This window comes from Protopterus annectens, chromosome 2.part1, assembly GCF_019279795.1.
Source record: "Protopterus annectens isolate FY-2018-M chromosome 2.part1, PAN1.0, whole genome shotgun sequence".
In the NCBI taxonomy this organism is placed as follows: Eukaryota; Metazoa; Chordata; order Ceratodontiformes; family Protopteridae; genus Protopterus; species Protopterus annectens.
Genome location: NC_056729.1, coordinates 1,644,028,681 through 1,644,048,557, shown reverse-complemented (window position 1 = coordinate 1,644,048,557; position 19,877 = coordinate 1,644,028,681). Strand labels below are relative to the sequence as shown.

At 36.3% G+C, this 19,877-nt stretch overlaps 1 protein-coding gene across 1 annotated transcript in view; it reads left to right on the top strand.

Annotated features, from left to right (window-relative positions):
* TTLL10 (tubulin tyrosine ligase like 10) overlaps window positions 1-19,877 on the top strand; it is a 750,762-nt gene that overhangs the window by 396,463 nt on the left and 334,422 nt on the right. Inside the window, exon 6 of the mRNA XM_044063591.1 lies at window positions 8,051-8,191. Within this exon, the coding sequence (XP_043919526.1) occupies window positions 8,051-8,191 (141 nt within the window). The remainder of the gene's footprint in view (window positions 1-8,050; window positions 8,192-19,877) is intronic.

The following is a 19,877-nucleotide window of genomic DNA, read 5'->3' as shown; positions in this document are numbered from 1 at the left end:
CTACCCCTCATACCTTTATTGCTCACATACCTGTCACATACCAGGTTACTTGCTCTAAAGACCTTAACCTGGTATGTGACATTATTAGATGGGTAACTGTAAATTCACCCCGGGGGTTCCACCTGTGTGCCTCTTGGAAAGGGGCAGTAGATACTGATCATGGAAATAAGAGAGGAACTTGGCTAGGCTTGTAAGGGCCCTAGGGCCATTAGCCTAGTAACTTCCTATGATCCTATGATCCAAATTGGATTTGGTTTCATGGGGAAGAGCAGCCTTTGGCTCAACTGTGCTCAGGAATATCCTTCCTTAGAGTCTTCCCGGGATTTCAGGTAGCTGGGGACTCTGTCCCAGTGGTTGAGGAATGAATGAAAACTGACATTTGATAAAGAGGTGATGTACTCACCATAACATTCTATCTGTGTTGTCCATTTTCATTCCTCCTCAACCTCCCCACCAACAACTCCTTACCTTTGAACTATTGACTTCTGGAAGAATAAGACATTGTAAAGAAACCACTGTTCCTTATGTTGAGCTCCAGATATGGATTTATGTTATCATGTTGCTAATTTTTCACTGTATACTATAAGCCAGCAAATGTGATCTGAGGTATGTTAGGGGATATAGAATTATGGATAAGGTAGGAGCTCGAGTGTTTGTTAGTGGCCACAAGCTGAAAATAACATCCGAGTCAGATGAGAGGGTTGGATCTGGACCCAATGGTTCAGGAAGGATGAAAATGGACAACACAGAGGAAACATTATGGTGAGTACATAACTTCTTTGTAAGAATGTTGCCTAATTTTGCTGTCACTGATCTCAGAGTGTTGCCATCAGCATTTCAAGTCCACTATTAATAGCTTCCTATGTTCCTCATGTCCTAAACACATTTTATTATTATTGCATCCTATGAGGAAGTGTTCTCATTTGCCTATTGTGTGACTCTGAGCAAGTCACTTAACCAGACAGTATTCCAAGGTTGCTCCTATAATGGAGACAAGTGTGACCAGTGGGTTTACCTGATTAACAAATGTATTAATTAAAAGCATACTAATCATTTTAAAGAAGCTGTTCCACCTCCACATTGAAGTCATGCCTTTACAACTCCAGCATCTAAATATACAATATCCAAGGCTGCACAAGCTGAGAGAAAAATGGAAATTTGAAATATAAGTGTGTGTGTGTGTGTGTGTGTGTGTGTGTGTGTGTGTGTGTGTGTGTGTGTGTGTGTGTGTGTGTATATATATATATATATATATGTATATATATATGTATATATATATATATATATATATGTATATATATATGTATATATATATATATATATATATATATATATAGAGAGAGAGAGAGAGAGAGAGTTAGTTGAATGTTCTATGTTACTAACAGAAGGTTGGTGGTTGGTATAATGGTTAAGGTTGCTACCTTGCAGGCACATGGTAAAGGGTTTCATTCTCACCATTGTGAGTACGGCTGGGCTTAAAAAAAAGCATGGACTCACTAGCTTAGAGATCAGCTATGATCCTATCATCCTGTGACAACTTAAGACAGTGATCAGACAGCTGTGATAATACGACTACCAAAGCAGCATTTGTTAACAAATTATAGGGGAATCACTAAATATGGTTGGCTGTCACATGGTGCATTGCTTGGACAAGTTCTTTTTAGCATATTTGTATCTGATGTCACACAGCAGTGGAGAACTTTTTTAACCTTTTTACCATAACTGTCCACCACAGTGGTAACAGACAGTGAAATTAATCTCCTGTGAGAATTTCAAAAGTCTGTAGGGTGGGTAGGCAAGTGCTGGCTGTGTTTTACTGTAGAACAGTGCAAAATGATGCATATTGCTGAGCAAAACTATACAAATTGAGATGAGCTTAAAGAGGACAGAAGAGGAAAGGAATCTCTGATTATATTCCCCTTATGGTGGCGCATTCAGACCAGTGTGAAAGGGCAGTGGCTGAGACGAACAGCAAGCTTTAATATATCAGATAGTGTAATATCTGATGCCAACAGCATGCTAGGATATATGAGCTAGTATGGTGTTTACACCAACAGCATTCTGGGATATATGAGCTAGTATGGTGTTTAGACCAACAGCATGCTAGGATATATGAGCTAGTATGGTGTTTAGACCAACAGCATGCTGGGATATATGAGCTAGTATGGTGTTTAGACCAATAGCATGCTGGAATATATCAGCAAGTGTAGCAGAATCTGGAGATGCTATTGATATCCTTCCTTTGTACACAGCACTAGTAATGTCCCATCAGAAAATAGGCAGACAGTATAAAAAAAAAAAAAAGAACAGTGCTATGATCAGAGGCTTCAGGGACTGGAATGCACACATTGGAAGAGAACACGGACAGAGAGAGAGAGATAAAGTGAGAGAAGGATGCAAAAAGAGTGGCACATCATTCTCACAGGCATTTATATTTACTTATTTAGTTAGTTATACATTGTTAATAGTGTTACTGTACTGGTCCAGAGACCCCTCCTGGCCATGATGCAATGGTGATGAGTTCAGGAAGAGCGGTGGAGGGCTCATACTTGGGAACTGGATGTAGCAGTAAGAAGACAATAACATCTGGAATCCAGTTTCAGAGGGAACTGCGGTATTTAGTTCAACAGAGAGCTGGTATGCCTGAGGCAAAAGGAACAGGGGTGGGGTAGGGGGAACTGGGTATCTAGAAACCTGTGATATTCATTCCACTGGCACCTTCTTCTCCAGCATGCTTTATATGCTCAAATGTCTTCTGTGAAAGTCATAGAACCTGGTCTGCACAGGTTTGAATCTCCTGAACAAGTTAGGGTGGTATATCCAGAATTGATCTGACATCTCCCATGCTCTTTTTTCTACTGCTAAATGGATTCCTGGCTAGTACAACCTAGATGCCCTCTTCAGTACATCATAGGATATGAAAACGCTTACATTTCTTTCCTATGTTTAGAAGTTACTCCCTTTGATACCATGCTCTTCTCTCTTTCTGTTTGTCTCCATTTAGCGTTTTATGTTAAAAATCTAGGATCTGCTCAGTATGGTACCACTGAATTACTGAACTAGGTGAATCATAAGGTGCTTTGCAGCACTGAATAGACCATAAAGCGTGTTTCTTTTTTCCAGGGACAAGCCTGTTTGTCACTTTTTGCTTTAACTGACTGATGTTACTGTGTGACTCGCTTTTCACCCTCATTTAAACCTTGAGGAGTGCATTGCATGAACCTGCCAATGGTCAGATATGTGTTGTGCATTTTATCTTTCGTTTTTTTTCCCACCCATATTTCCACCCTCCCACTGCCCAGTTTTGGCTCTAATATGTATATTAAAAAAAAGTATTTTTTTATTTTCAACCAGTACTTCTGCCTTGATAAAGTCACTTTCAATTTTTTTCTTTTTTTTCCAATCTGCTCAAATTACTGACAGTCTTTATGTTATGAATCATGAAGATCAAATTTTCTTTAAACACAGGAAATCTTTGTTCACCCGTCTCATGCTTCTGCCCCCAGTGATCTTTAACTTCACATTAAATTATTAAGTTATCTTAGCAGCTACTTCTAAAATGTGCTGTTCCTGCTGTGTTGCTGTACCACAAATCAACTGCAGAGCATTTAGTGTTTTGGAATTAGTAATGAATTCCAGATCTTGGAATTTTGAATTATGGATCTCTATCCAAGATCTCTTGTAGACACAGTATTGAAAATAAATTTTTGTTTAACATTGTTGAAGAGATGGCTTTGTTCTTTTCAAAACCCAAATGCCTTTTACTCTTGCATTCATAGGTTCAGAGGCTCAAAGGTGTATACCTGGCTATCAACCATTTGGCCCTTATAAGCCTAGCTGTACAATCCAAATTTGACCCACAAATTTGATTTATATAGGGGGTGATTTACTGACTCCCTTTGTCCGTCAGAGACTTAGGCACCATATCAGGCATGAATTTCTGATGACTATATATTGGCCCAAGTTGTGCTTAAACAGGGATAGGAAGAACTCTGCCTCACATGGATGGGGAGCCTGTTCCAGAGAATGGCAATTCTCTGAGAAACATATCTGTGTCTCCAACATGGCCTATTTATGTCGCAAGCAAAATTTAGTTTTTTTTTAATCTAGCAGTTCTGATGCTGTTTGTTTATCAGATGTGCAAAAGCTTGTCAAAACAGAGTCTAGGGATGTATTATATGCCAGGCAAAGATCATCTTTCAGCAGTCTGCGTAATACACTAAACAGACCGGGCTTTGAAGCGATCAGTGTAGAGCGCTGTGTTTACAAACTGGTTTCCTGTAATACTGGAAATGCAGAATTGCTCTACTTATTGTTTCACCTTTGAATTACCGCATCTTATAGACAAAGAAAATATGTAGTTTCCAAAAATACATCTTAAAGCTTCATCCTTCAGAATTCTGAGACACATAAATTGTATTCTTATGTGCTCCATCACACAAAGTTAAGCATACCAAACAGAATATTCTTCTGTCCCAGCATTACAGGCAACCTGTTTCCAAGCAATGACATACTCATTGCTTCTAACAACCCTTAAATAAAGGATCGTTATATGCCAAGTCGTTAGTAGATGGTTTGCTTCACGGGTAGATTTCGGAGGTCTGTTTCCGTGGGGTGTGTCTACTGCAACTACATGATATGTTTCCTTAGTGAACATCTTAACATATGTATTCTTCATAGGGACCAAGACGAATATGGCAGGACAGCATTGTCTCAAGTTTAAATTTCTTGCCCCTTGCCTAGAGTACACCTTCTATCCTAAATTTAAAGAAATCTTAATCAGTCTCAAATACTGGACTGGACCATTTGTTCCTATCTTTTTGTTGCTTGGAACTCATTTGATCAGCTCAATAATAAAGCATTCATTGCTTTTATAAAACACCTAAATTAACAACAAAAGTATGAAAAGCTCTTAGACAGCAGGGCTACACTCCTTTTCTCCTTTCCTTTATTCTTCAAGGTGTTGGACAAACATTCATTTGTTCTCATTTAGACACAGTTACAAGCACAGGATGTGAAAACGGTAAATACTTGAAAGTAATGTTTAATACAGGGTGATAAGGTGATAAGGTCCATCAGTGCGTGTGTGTGTGTGTGTGTGTGTGTGTGTGTGTGTGTGTGTGTGTGTGTGTGTGTGTGTGTGTGTGTATGTGTGTGCACGTGCGCATGTATGTGTGTGTGTGTGTGTGTGTGTGTGTGTGTGTGTGTGTGTGTGTGTGTGTGTGTCTGTGTGTGTGTGTGTGTGTGTGTGTGTGTGTGTGTGTGTGTGTGTGTGTGCACGCATGTATGTGTGTGTGTGTGTGTGTGTGTGTGTGTGTGTGTGTGTGTGTGTGTGTCTGTGTGTGTGTGTGTGTGTGTGTGTGTGTGTGTGTGTGTGTGTGTGTGTGTGTGTGTGCGTGTGTGTGTGTGTGTGTCTGTGTGTGCATGTGTGTGTTTGTGCGTGCGAGCGTGTGTATGTGTGCATGCGTGTGTGTGTATGTGTGCATGTGTGTGTATGTGTGCATGTGTATGTGTGTGTGTGTCTGTCTGTATCTGTGTGTCTATGGACCACTCTACCTACCTGCTCAATAAATAAATGGATGCATATTTGAAATTTCAAGTCTCATAACTGGGTTCCTTAGAACAGGAGAACTGCAAGTGTCACTGTGGGAGAACTTTGTGCTAAGTTCAAGGTTGCAGTACCTCAGAAGTATCCCCCCCCCTTCTCTTATGGACAGAGATTGCAGACCTAATACCCGTAAGTAGAAGAGGTTTGTGAGTAATAATGAGTTTTGAATTAACAGGTTTGTGGGTAACAATGAGTTTTGAATTAACATTCCTTTTGTTTCTGTCATAGTTTGTTTCTCAAAGTTGCATGGCCCACAGTTTTAACTCACACTTTTGACAAGGATTCCCTCCCCAAGGCTATTGTTTTGTCAACTATGAGGTTGAAAATGAAGGAATAAAGAAAAATAGGATTTTTTTAAAAAATAAAATATTTTCCTTTCTTATTTTTACTGTAAATACAGAAGGGGAAATATTTTTCAGGAGTACACTGTTTGAAAATATGCAATATAATCCAACTGTGCATTGTAAAAATATCTAAACCTTCTGTGAATTACACAGGTGGAGTGCTTATTGTAAGACTTTACCTTATATGTAGGCCCGGTTAACCTTTGATGTATTCCATGTTTAGTGAAAGGGACTGAACAAGGAGTGGATGCTCGCATTCCATTGTACGTGGCACTGGTGACGGAGGTATAAACAACTGTAGGTGAAAAACCCCTATTTACATATAAGATGAATAATAATTTAAAGTATTTATTGGAAAATAATTAGTCCAGTAACAACAACAAGTTGAAAGGTACCTCTAGATGTGGGGCATGTGATTATTGTAAGTTTATCATTGATGTTCCTAAGATTACTGTGGGTCCATATAATAGAGAGGTTAGTTTTATGAATGGATCTTGTAATACTATGGGGGTGGTTTACCTAGCCCTTTGCTCAGAATGTGGACAATTCTATATAGGTAAAACTGAGGGGAAGTTGAGTAGAAGGATGTATGAGCATTTTTATAGTATTAAGAGAAATGATTAAAAAAATGCACTATGTAAACATATTAAGATGTTCCCTTGCCATAGTTTTAAGTTTGGTATACTAGAAGTAGTAGGACATGATTTTAGAGGTGGTGATTGGAATAATAAATTATTGAGGGCTGAAGTCAAATGGCAATTAAGACTAAATGCTAGTGAAACCCCAGGATTAAATGAGCATATTAGTATTAAACATGAATTAAAATATAGGGCATTAAAACGTTAGGTCTCAGGTTATATATACTATAACTACTATTATATATATACCTGTTAAATATTTTTAAAGATGTTTTATTTCTGTTTGTTTGAATACTATATTGTTAAAATGCACACTGTTTTTTTGAAGCTTTTAGGATGTAGATGACATTTGTATGTTTCTTTAAAAGACAGGATTGTACCTAATTGAGTTAATTGAATCTATTATATAAGGCTGAAGTTATGGTGAGGAATTTGTTCTGATGAAGTGATAATATGAAAGCACTTGACCTGGATGTAATTTTTTATTTTTATTTTATTGTGGTACTGTGAATTAAATCTTTGGGCATTAGTTACTGGAGTCGGAGTGGTTACTGGATTATTAATTGTTGTTTTTTTCACTCTTCACCCTGGTTTTTACTAGTCATTGTCAAGGACCCAATGGCCAGATATCTCCTCAGATGTAAATAAACTCAGTTTCAGTACTGATTACACATTGCAGAGATGTTGGGCTGTTTGACCTGGTAAACAAAGAGACTTACTTACCTTAATGTTACATTTATGCACAGGTGTTCTGCATTTTATTATAAATATATTTTGCTGAAAAATATTTACCTTTCCGTAGTTTCAAGTACTTTCTTTCACTTTGTAATTTCATCTGTGCCTTTCTATTTCTGTATTTCAGAATTTAGCAAGTGATTTTGCATAACGCTGGACGCTATTGTTTTTCTTGTTATGTTTATTTCTGTAATCTTTCATATTTTCTTCTCTGTATCTTCTTAATCATTCTCTTCTCTCCATATTATTTTTTTTGTTTTCTGCATTTGTGTTTCATATTTTTTGTTATTAGTTTAGTGTATCTCTCATATGTTCCTTCCACTTCTTACACCATCCATGTTACTTTTATATTTGAGCATAAAAAATGAATGAGAAAAACAGTTTTCTTAGTTGGAAGATGTAGAACTATTATTTTATACATTTACTTTTGCTAGAAACTGCAGAAGACGATATCTGTGTTTTCTACATAAGGAAGACAGTATCTAGGATTATGAAATGTCACTTGTATGACTTTGAACAAAACAACCTGAATGAGCAGGTGTGGTGCAGAAAGATAAACTGCTCTGAATACCTGTTTGCTGTCTGTGTATTTATCACTGAATCCCAATACATTCAGTTTTCCAAAAGATGAATATCAAGCTGATTTCCCTGCACCTCCCACCTGTTTCTATAAGCCCAGGAGAATGCCTGCACACTAATTGCACCTCTACTTGTTCTGCCCACAGTACATGCAGAAGAGGAACCCCTTGTATAATGAGGTAAAGGAAGAGACAGTTTGGTCCATGGAGCGCTTCAACGAATACATTAATGAGAAGTTTACAGCAGCCAAGAATCTCCCCAAGGACTGGGTCTTCACTGTTTTTACGGTGAGTGCATGCAACTGCTTGTACACAGGGCTCCAATTAAAAACAAAGGGTCTGTTTTTTTTTTTTTGCAAGACCCCCAGGGAACCTGGGAGCACAAGCTTATGGAGTAAAAGTGAAATGATCTTCCTGTGTTTCCATCGCAATTATTTGGTTGGAGAGCCTGCAGTTAGTAGCACACCTCACAAGTAAGAGCTTAAAAGCAGTTTTAAATGTGAAGGGATATTTTTTACAAGAAATACATTATATGCTTGACTTCTACTTGGAACTTAGTAACTAGTGCTTGTGAACTTATTGAGTACGAGTAAGTGATACAGCTCTATAATGTTGCAATATGAAACTATGATGCTGTTTGACTGACACAAAAAGTTTAAATAGATTTATAGCCCTGATGTTGCATTGAAATACAGAAGCTACAGCTTCAAAACATTCTGTTTCATGTTGTTCAAGATTCCACTTCTGTTTGACTGCTGTCTGTGGTTTTCTAGTTGCTGTCATTAAGCTGTCTCACTTTTAATCTCTTCTGGCTACCTGTCAGACAGATAATATCATAATTTTCTCTTTGTGAAACTGATACTTTTATGTAGTTTTCCTACAGAATAATGCCACCACATAGTCTGTTTTGTGACCAACACAGAAATCTGCATTACTTGATGAAATTTATTAAGTGTGGTGAGATACACTATTAGGTAAAAATTATGGATCAAGGACACAAACATACTAGAATGAACTGAGGAAGAAAGTTTAAACTATTTACTTATCTATTGTTTCATGTGCTAAATGATTAGTCCCACTGGGATTCTGGCTTTATTACAGAGGAATATCGGGGCCTATAACAGTCAGACAAGTACCATGGCAGACCCAGTTATTAAACATGTTATTATTATTATATAGTAGCATACAGCAGACATTGATAGTCAGCTGGTGACATAAACTGCATGTGGTGATTTATAATACACACACACACACACACACACGGGTCCTTCCTAGTTGGATCATCAAATTTACACTACAAAAATGAAAACACCAAGACTATATTACTGAAAGAGCAGTTTGCCGAGTGTGGTGCAAGACACAGAACTACATATTTGTGTCAGTACTATTCCATGACAAAATCCATAAACAGAATAAGGCAGAGGACTCCACGTAGAGCTGCTCAAGTCTTTATTCAATAAAATCAGAAATAAAACCTTGTATAAGCGCTTTCAGGCTACATGTCCTTCATCAGATAACAAAGAACATTGCAAAAAAAACATTTTAAAAATACAAAGCAACCAATCAACTTTCAGTATTTTACCCTCCTTTTCTTAAAGATAGGTTTTAAAGGTACAACAGTGTTAATACCTGGTGGCTTATCCGCCCCAAGTCTTATAATCCATCTAGTTTCTGCACATTCCGTATCATTGAATAAATCACCTCCTCTAACATTTGGTGTAATCATCTGTATTGCCATAAACAGAAATTTATGTAATTCATTCTTACCTGTTGGGCTAGTGCATTATGTTCATTAGAATGCTTAATATCTGACATATGTTGAAATATCCTTGTTTTAAACATTGTTTTGGTCTTACCCACATAATATGAGTCACAATTCTGGCACACGGCTATGTAAACTAGATTCTTAGTTCTACAATCTGCGTATCCCTTGTATATATATTGTCTACCCGTCCTTGGATGTATAAATGTGTGTTCCTGCAAAATATATCGACATGCTTTGCATTGGTAACATGGATATGTGCCCATCGTCCTTGCAAGTGAATTACCTTTGACATGATGCTTAGGTTCTTTACAGAGCATGCCCTTCAGACTCTTGTTCTTCCTGAATATAACATTTGGTGTAAAATCTAATATATCCTTTAACTTCAGATCTGTATGTAGCACCATAACATTTGGTGTAGTATCTAATATCTCCTTTAACTTCGGATCTGTATGTAGCACCATAATATTTGGTGTAGTATCTAATATCTGCTTTAACTTCGGATCTGTATGTAGCACCATAACATTTGGTGTAGTATCTAATATCTCCTTTAACTTCAGATCTGTATGTAGCACCATAACATTTGGTATGGTATCTAATATCTCCTTTAACTTCGGATCTGTATGTAGCACCATAACATTTGGTATGGTATCTAATGTCTCCTTTAACTTCGGATCTGTATGTAGCACCATAACATTTGGTGTAGTATCTAATGTCTCCTTTAACTTCAGATCTGTATGTAGCACCATAACATTTGGTGTAGTATCTAATATCTCCTTTAACTTCGGATCTGTATGTAGCACCATAACATTTGGTGTAGTATCTAATATCTGCTTTAACTTCGGATCTGTATGTAGCACCATAACATTTGGTGTAGTATCTAATGTCTCCTTTAACTTCGGATCTGTATGTAGCACCATAACATTTGGTGTAGTATCTAATATCTCCTTTAACTTCAGATCTGTATGTAGCACCATAACATTTGGTGTGGTATCTAATGTCTGCTTTAACTTCGGATCTGTATGTAGCACCATAACATTTGGTGTAGTATCTAATATCTCCTTTAACTTCAGATCTGTATGTAGCACCATAACATTTGGTGTAATATCTAATATCTCCTTTAACTTTGGATCTGTATGTAGCACCATAACATTTGGTGTAATATCTAATACCTCCTTTAACTTCAGATCTGTATGTAGCACCATAACATTTGGTGTGGTATCTAATATCTCCTTTAACTTCGGATCTGTATGTAGCACCATAACATTTGGTGTAGTATCTAATATCTCCTTTAACTTCGGATCTGTATGTAGCACCATAACATTTGGTGTGGTATCTAATATCTCCTTTAACTTCGGATCTGTATGTAGCACCATAACATTTGGTGTAGTATCTAATGTCTCCTTTAACTTCAGATCTCTATGTAGCACCATAACATTTGGTGTAGTATCTAATATCTCCTTTAACTTCAGATCTGTATGTAGCACCATAACATTTGGTATAGTATCTAATATCTCCTTTAACTTTGGATCTGTATGTAGCACCATAACATCTGGTGTAGTATCTAATATCTGCTTTAACTTTGGATCTGTATGTAGCACCATAGCATTTGGTGTAATATCTAATATCTGCTTTAACTTCAGATCTGTATGTAGCACCATAACATTTGGTGTAGTATCTAATATCTCCTTTAACTTCAGATCTGTATGTAGCACCATAACATTTGGTATGGTATCTAATATCTCCTTTAACTTCAGATCTGTATGTAGCACCATAACATTTGGTGTAATATCTAATGTCTCCTTTAACTTCGGATCTGTATGTAGCACCATAACATTTGGTGTAGTATCTAATATCTGCTTTAACTTTGGATCTGTATGTAGCACCATAACATTTGGTGTAGTATCTAATGTCTCCTTTAACTTCAGATCTGTATGTAGCACCATAACATTTGGTGTAGTATCTAATATCTCCTTTAACTTCAGATCTGTATGTAGCACCATAACATTTGGTATGGTATCTAATATCTCCTTTAACTTCGGATCTGTATGTAGCACCATAGCATTTGGTGTAGTATCTAATGTCTCCTTTAACTTCGGATCTGTATGTAGCACCATAACATTTGGTATGGTATCTAATATCTCCTTTAACTTCGGATCTGTATGTAGCACCATAACATTTGGTGTAGTATCTAATGTCTCCTTTAACTTCGGATCTGTATGTAGCACCATAACATTTGGTATGGTATCTAATATCTCCTTTAACTTCAGATCTGTATTTAGCACCATAACATTTGGTTTAGTATCTAATATCTGCTTTAACTTCGGATCTGTATGTAGCACCATAACATTTGGTGTAGTATCTAATGTCTCCTTTAATTTTGGATCTGTATGTAGCACCATAACATTTGGTGTAGTATCTAATATCTCATTTAACTTCGGATCTGTATGTAGCACCATAACATTTGGTGTAGTATCTAATGTCTCCTTTAACTTCAGATCTGTATGTAGCACCATAACATTTGGTGTAGTATCTAATATCTGCTTTAACTTCAGATCTGTATGTAGCACCATAACATTTGGTGTGGTATCTAATGTCTCCTTTAACTTCGGATCTGTATGTACCACCATGACATTTGGTATGGTATCTAATATCTCCTTTAACTTCGGATCTGTATGTAGCACCATAACATTTGGTGTAGTATCTAATACCTCCTTTAACTTCAGATCTGTATGTAGCACCATAACATTTGGTGTGGTATCTAATGTCTCCTTTAACTTCGGATCTCTTTGTAGCACCATAACATTTGGTGTAGTATCTAATATCTCCTTTAACTTTGGATCTGTATGTAGCACCATAACATTTGGTGTAGTATCTAATATCTGCTTTAACTTCGGATCTGTATTTAGCACCATAACATTTGGTATGGTATCTAATATCTACTTTAACTTCGGATCTGTATGTAGCACCATAACATTTGGTATGGTATCTAATCTCTCCTATAACTTCAGATCTGTATGTAGCACCATAACATTTGGTGTAGTATCTAATATCTCCTTTAACTTCAGATCTATATGTAGCACCTGCCAATGATGTTTGATTATTTCACAAATATTACCCACATCACTGCTATATGTAAGTACCATATTAGTTCTACCTTTACCCTCAAATGGTATCACCTGTTGTACATTGTTGGCAGTTATTCCACCCACTCTTCTGAGCCAAGGTCTGGCTGTGTTATTACGTTTGGTCTTGCTAATTCTTATTAAAGATTCTAACCTATCACTTTTGTAGCCCTTCTGCATTAAGTTATTCTGAAAATTGTCCACCTCTTCATGAAATTTAGCATCCTCACTACATATTCTTGAAATCCTACATACTTGTCCTTTGACTATATTGTCAAAGGTATGACGTGGGTGCATGCTATCAAAAGGTAGCAGACTGCTACGCCAGCATGTTTTTCTATATAAGGATGTCATGAGACCACCTTCCACTCGGCTACTTAGATGTACATCCAGAAAATCTAGATTCATTTCAGAATAGTTGACAGAGAACCTGAAGAACTCAGAGCTCTCTTCTAAATAAACTATAAAAGCTTTCAGTTTTTGTTCAGTGCCATCCCATAAAAAGAAAATATCATCAGCAAAACAAACATAGAAACATACTTTATTAGTCCATGCATGTGTAACTTCAAATATGGTGTTTATTTTATTTATTTTTATTTTATTTTACATTTGTTGACCGGGCTAGTCTAGCTGGATACATGTCCATTTATAGAGGCCCAGGTAGAAAAGCTCCAAGAAATCATACATAGTTAAAACAGAAGTTATTACAGATATTATAAAACAGCAAGTATTACAAAAGCCAATTATAATATTATCCTCCCAGTATGCCAACACAAGGTTGGCATATGAGTTCGCACAGGGTGTGCCCATGGCAACACCCTGTTGTTGCCTATAACAATCTACTTGGCATGTGAAAATATTGTATTCCAAGACAATATTCAAAAGCTTGCTAATTCTTTGTATAGTGTCCATACTGAATTGTGTTTTATTAAGCAGTATGCTCTCTATTGCTTGAATACCATATCTATTGTCAATCACTGTAAAGAGATTATTCACATCCTGTGTGACAAACATATATTTCTTATCATTCACCTTGGTTAAGTGCTCAGCCAAAGCTGTAACAAATTGTGCTGTATCCTTCAATATTCTGGGGTAAAGACTTAATATAGGTTTTAATACACATTCAACCCAAATAGAGATGTTTACAGTGACCCTACCCCTTCCTGAAATGATAGGTCTTAGGGGTGGATCAGTAACACTTTTATGGATTTTAGGAAGCACTTTAAATTCAAGTGTCATTGGATATTGAATCCATAAAAAATTCTTTAATTCTTCATCCAACAAACCTACAGCTTGTAGGTTTGTAATAATATTCTCTACCTTATCTGCCAAATTTTTAACCATGATAGGAGAAAGTTTAACAAATGTAGAAGCATCTTCCAACAACATTTTTAATTTTTCACAATAGAATTCTTTATTCATGACAACTACGGAACCCGTTTTATCTGCTGGTTTTATAATAATACTGTCATTCTCTATCAAACCATCAAATGCCATTCTTTGTGTTCTAGACAGATTATAATTTTTTTTCTTCAGATCATGTTTAAAATATTCTTCTACTTCCTGCTCACATAATTTAACAAAAACGGACATGGCAGGGCAAAATATCGGCATATAATCACTCGATAGCCGTAAATTCTTATTCTCTTCGGACTTGGCATTACCCACAAACATTTGTTTAAACATAACATTCCTAGCAAAACTTAAAACATCTAAAATAACTTGACTATGATCAGACATAGCATCTGGAACAAAGGTCAAGCCTTTGTTCAATACTAGCATTTGTTCAGCACTAAGCTCAGTATCAGACAAATTGTAAACAATATTAGAGTCACCCACAGTCATCCCGAGACTCTCCATCTCTTCTGTTCGTGATATTGCGGCATACTCCATTTGCGTGGGTTCTTCTTGCGAACAGGCACTGGTAGCATAAGAAAGGTTTTACTAAAGACAGGAGGGGAAACTTTGGGTTTTGCTCCCAACATGACGAAGGCATCCTCCGTACTCACTGTGGAGCGTTCATGTCCTGATTGACTCTCCTCCATGCTGGAGCGTAATGACGACACATTATCCTCATTGGTCAGTGCAGCAAGGGAGTGAGATATGATATTTACATATAGCAGTGATGTGGGAAATATTTGTGAAATAATCAAACATCATTGGCAGGTGCTACATACAGATCCGAAGTTGAAGGCGATATTAGATACTACACCAAATGTTGTGGTGCTACATACAGATCTGAAGTTAAAGGAGACATTAGATACCACACCAAATGTTATGGTGCTACATACAGATCCGAAGTTAAATGAGATATTAGATACCATACCAAATGTTATGGTGCTACATACAGATCTGAAGTTAAAGGAGATATTAGATACTACACCAAATGTTATGGTGCTACATACAGATCCGAAGTTAAAGCAGATATTAGATACTACACCAAATGTTATGGTGCTACATACAGATCCGAAGTTAAAGCAGATATTAGATACTACACCAAATGTTATGGTGCTACATACAGATCTGAAGTTAAAGGAGATATTAGATACTACACCAAATGTTATGGTGCTACATACAGATCCGAAGTTAAAGGAGATATTAGATACCACACCAAATGTTATGGTGCTACATACAGATCTGAAGTTAAAGCAGATATTAGATACTACACCAGATGTTATGGTGCTACATACAGATCTGAAGTTAAAGGAGACATTAGATACCACACCAAATGTTATGGTGCTACATACAGATCCAAAGTTAAAGGAGATATTAGATACCATACCAAATGTTATGGTGCTACATACAGATCTGAAGTTAAAGCAGATATTAGATACTACACCAAATGTTATGGTGCTACATACAGATCCGAAATTAAAGGAGATATTAGATACTACACCAAATGTTATGGTGCTACATACAGATCCAAAGTTATAGGAGATATTAGATACCACACCAAATGTTATGGTGCTTCATACAGATCCAAAGATATAGGAGATATTAGATACTACACCAAATGTTATGGTGCTACATATAGATCCGAAGTTAAAGGAGACATTAGATATTACACCAAATGTTATGGTGCTACATACAGATCCGAAGTTAAATGAGATATTAGATACTACACCAAATGTTATGGTGCTACATACAGATCCGAAGTTAAATGAGATATTAGATACTACACCAAATGTTATGGTGCTACATACAGATCTGAAGTTAAAGCAGATATTAGATACTACACCAAATGTTATGGTGCTACATACAGATCTGAAGTTAAAGGAGACATTAAATACCACACCAAATGTTATGGTGCTACATACAGATCCGAAGTTAAAGCAGATATTAGATACTACACCAAATGTTATGGTGCTACATACAGATATGAAGTTAAAGCAGATATTAGATAATACACCAAATGTTATGGTGCTACATCCAGATCTGAAGTTAAAGGAGACATTAGATACTACACCAAATGTTATGGTGCTACATACAGATCCGAAGTTAAAGCAGATATTAGATACTACACCAAATGTTATGGTGCTACATACAGATCTGAAGTTAAAGGAGACATTAGATACCACACCAAATGTTATGGTGCTACATACAGATCCGAAGTTAAAGCAGATATTAGATACTACACCAAATGTTATGGTGCTACATACAGATCTGAAGTTAAAGCAGATATTAGATACTACACCAAATGTTATGGTGCTACATACAGATCTGAAGTTAAAGGAGACATTAGGTACTACACCAAATGTTATGGTGCTACATACAGATCCGAAGTTAAAGCAGATATTAGATACTACACCAAATGTTATGGTGCTACATACAGATCTGAAGTTAAAGTAGACATTAGATACCACACCAAATGTTGTGGTGCTACATACAGATCCGAAGTTAAAGGAGACATTAGATACTACACCAAATGTTATGGTGCTACATACAGATCCGAAGTTAAAGGAGATATTAGATATCATACCAAATGTTATGGTGCTACATACAGATCTGAAGTTAAAGGAGATATTAGATACCATACCAAATGTTATGGTGCTACATACAGATCTGAAGTTAAAGCAGATATTAGATACTACACCAAATGTTATGGTGCTACATACAGATCTGAAATTAAAGGAGATATTAGATACTACACCAAATGTTATGGTGCTACATACAGATCTGAAGTTAAATGAGATATTAGATACTACACCAAATGTTATGGTGCTACATACAGATCCGAAGTTAAAGGAGATATTAGATACTACACCAAATGTTATGGTGCTACATACAGATCCGAAGTTAAAGCAGATATTAGATACTACACCAAATGTTATGGTGCTACATACAGATCCGAAGTTAAAGGAGATATTAGATACTACACCAAATGTTATGGTGCTACATACAGATCCGAAGTTAAAGCAGATATTAGATACTACACCAAATAATATGGTGCTACATACAGATCCGAAGTTAAATGAGATATTAGATCTACACCAAATGTTATGGTGCTACATACAGATCCGAAGTTAAAGCAGATATTAGATACTACACCAAAGGTTATGGTGCTACATACAGATCTGAAGTTAAAGGAGACATTAGATACTACACCAAATGTTATGGTGCTACATACAGATCTGAAGTTAAAGCAGATATTAGATACTACACCAAATGTTATGGTGCTACATACAGATCTGAAGTTAAAGGAGACATTAGATACCACACCAATGTCATGGTGCTACATACAGATCCGAAGTTAAAGCAGATATTAGATACTACACCAAATGTTATGGTGCTACATACAGATCCGAAGTTAAATGAGATATTAGATACTACACCAAATGTTGTGGTGCTACATACAGATCTGAAGTTAAAGCAGATATTAGATACTACACCAAATGTTATGGTGCTACATACAGATCTGAAGTTAAAGGAGACATTAGATACTACACCAAATGTTATGGTGCTACATACAGATCCGAAGTTAAAGCAGATATCAGATACTACACCAAATGTTATGGTGCTACATACAGATATGAAGTTAAAGGAGACATTAGATACCACAACAAATGTTATGGTGCTACATACAGATCCGAAGTTAAAGGAGACATTAGATACTACACCAAATGTTATGGTGCTACATACAGATCCGAAGTTAAAGGAGATATTAGATACCATACCAAATGTTATGGTGCTACATACAGATCTGAAGTTAAAGGAGATATTAGATACCATACCAAATGTTATGGTGCTACATACAGATCTGAAGTTAAAGCAGATATTAGATACTACACTAAATGTTATGGTGCTACATACAGATCTGAAATTAAAGGAGATATTTGATACTACACCAAATGTTATGGTGCTACATACAGATCTGAAGTTAAAGGAGACATTAGATACTACACAAAATGTTATGGTGCTACATACAGATCCGAAGTTAAATGAGATATTAGATACTACACCAAATGTTATGGTGCTACATACAGATCCGAAGTTGAAGCAGATATTAGATACTACACCAAATGTTATGGTGCTACATACAGACCCGAAGTTAAAGCAGATATTAGATACTACACCAGATGTTATGGTGCTACATACGGATCCGAAGTTAAAGCAGACATTAGATACTACACCAAATGTTATGGTGCTAAATACATATCTGAAGTTAAAGGAGACATTAGATACTACACCAAATGTTATGGTGCTACATACAGATCCGAAGTTAACTGAGATATTAGATACTACACCAAATGTTATGGTGCTACATACAGATCCGAAGTTAAAGCAGATATTAGATACTACACCAAATGTTATGGTACTACATACAGATCCAAAGTTAAAGCAGATATTAGATACTACACCAGATGTTATGGTGCTACATACAGATCCGAAGTTAAAGCAGACATTAGATACCACACCAAATGTTATGGTGCTACATACAGATCCGAAGTTAAAGGAGATATTAGATACTACACCAAATGTTATGGTGCTACATACAGATCCGAAGTTAAAGGAGATATTAGATACTACACCAAACGTTATGGTGCTACATACAGATCTGAAGTTAAAGGAGATATTAGATACCATACCAAATGTTATGGTGCTACATACAGATCTGAAGTTAAAGGAGACATTAGATACTACACCAAATCTTAAGGTGCTACATACAGATCCGAAGTTAAAGCAGATATTAGATACCATACCAAATGTTATGGTGCTACATACAGATCTGAAGTTAAAGCAGATATTAGATACTACACCAAATGTTATGGTGCTACATACAGATCTGAAGTTAAAGGAGATATTAGATACTACACCAAATGTTATGGTGCTACATACAGATCTGAAGTTAAAGGAGATATTAGATACTACACCAAATGTTATGGTGCGACATACAGATCCGAAGTTAAAGGAGATATTAGATACCATACCAAATGTTATGGTGCTACATACAGATCCGAAGTTAAAGGAGGTATTAGATACTACACCAAATGTTATGGTGCTACATACAGATCTGAAGTTAAAGGAGACATTAGATACCATACCAAATGTTATGGTGCTACATACAGATCCAAAGTTAAATGAGATATTAGATACCATACCAAATGTTATGGTGCTACATACAGATCCAAAGTTTAAGGAGGTATTAGATACTACACCAAATGTTATGGTGCTACATACAGATCCAAAGTTAAAGGAGACATTAGATACTACACCAAATGTTATGGTGCAACATACAGATCCAAAGTTAAAGGAGATATTAGATACTACACCAAATGTTATGGTGCTACATACAGATCCGAAGTTAAAGGAGATATTAGATACTACACCAAATGTTATGGTGCTACATACAGATCTGAAGTTAAAGGAGACATTAGATACTACACCAAATGTTATGGTGCTACATACAGTTCCGAAGCTAAATGAGATATTAGATACTACATTAAATGTTATGGTGCTACATACAGATCTGAAGTTAAAGGAGGTATTAGATACTACACCAAATGTTATGGTGCTACATACAGATCCGAAGTTAAAGGAGATATTAGATACCACACCAAATGTTATGGTGCTACATACAGATCTGAAG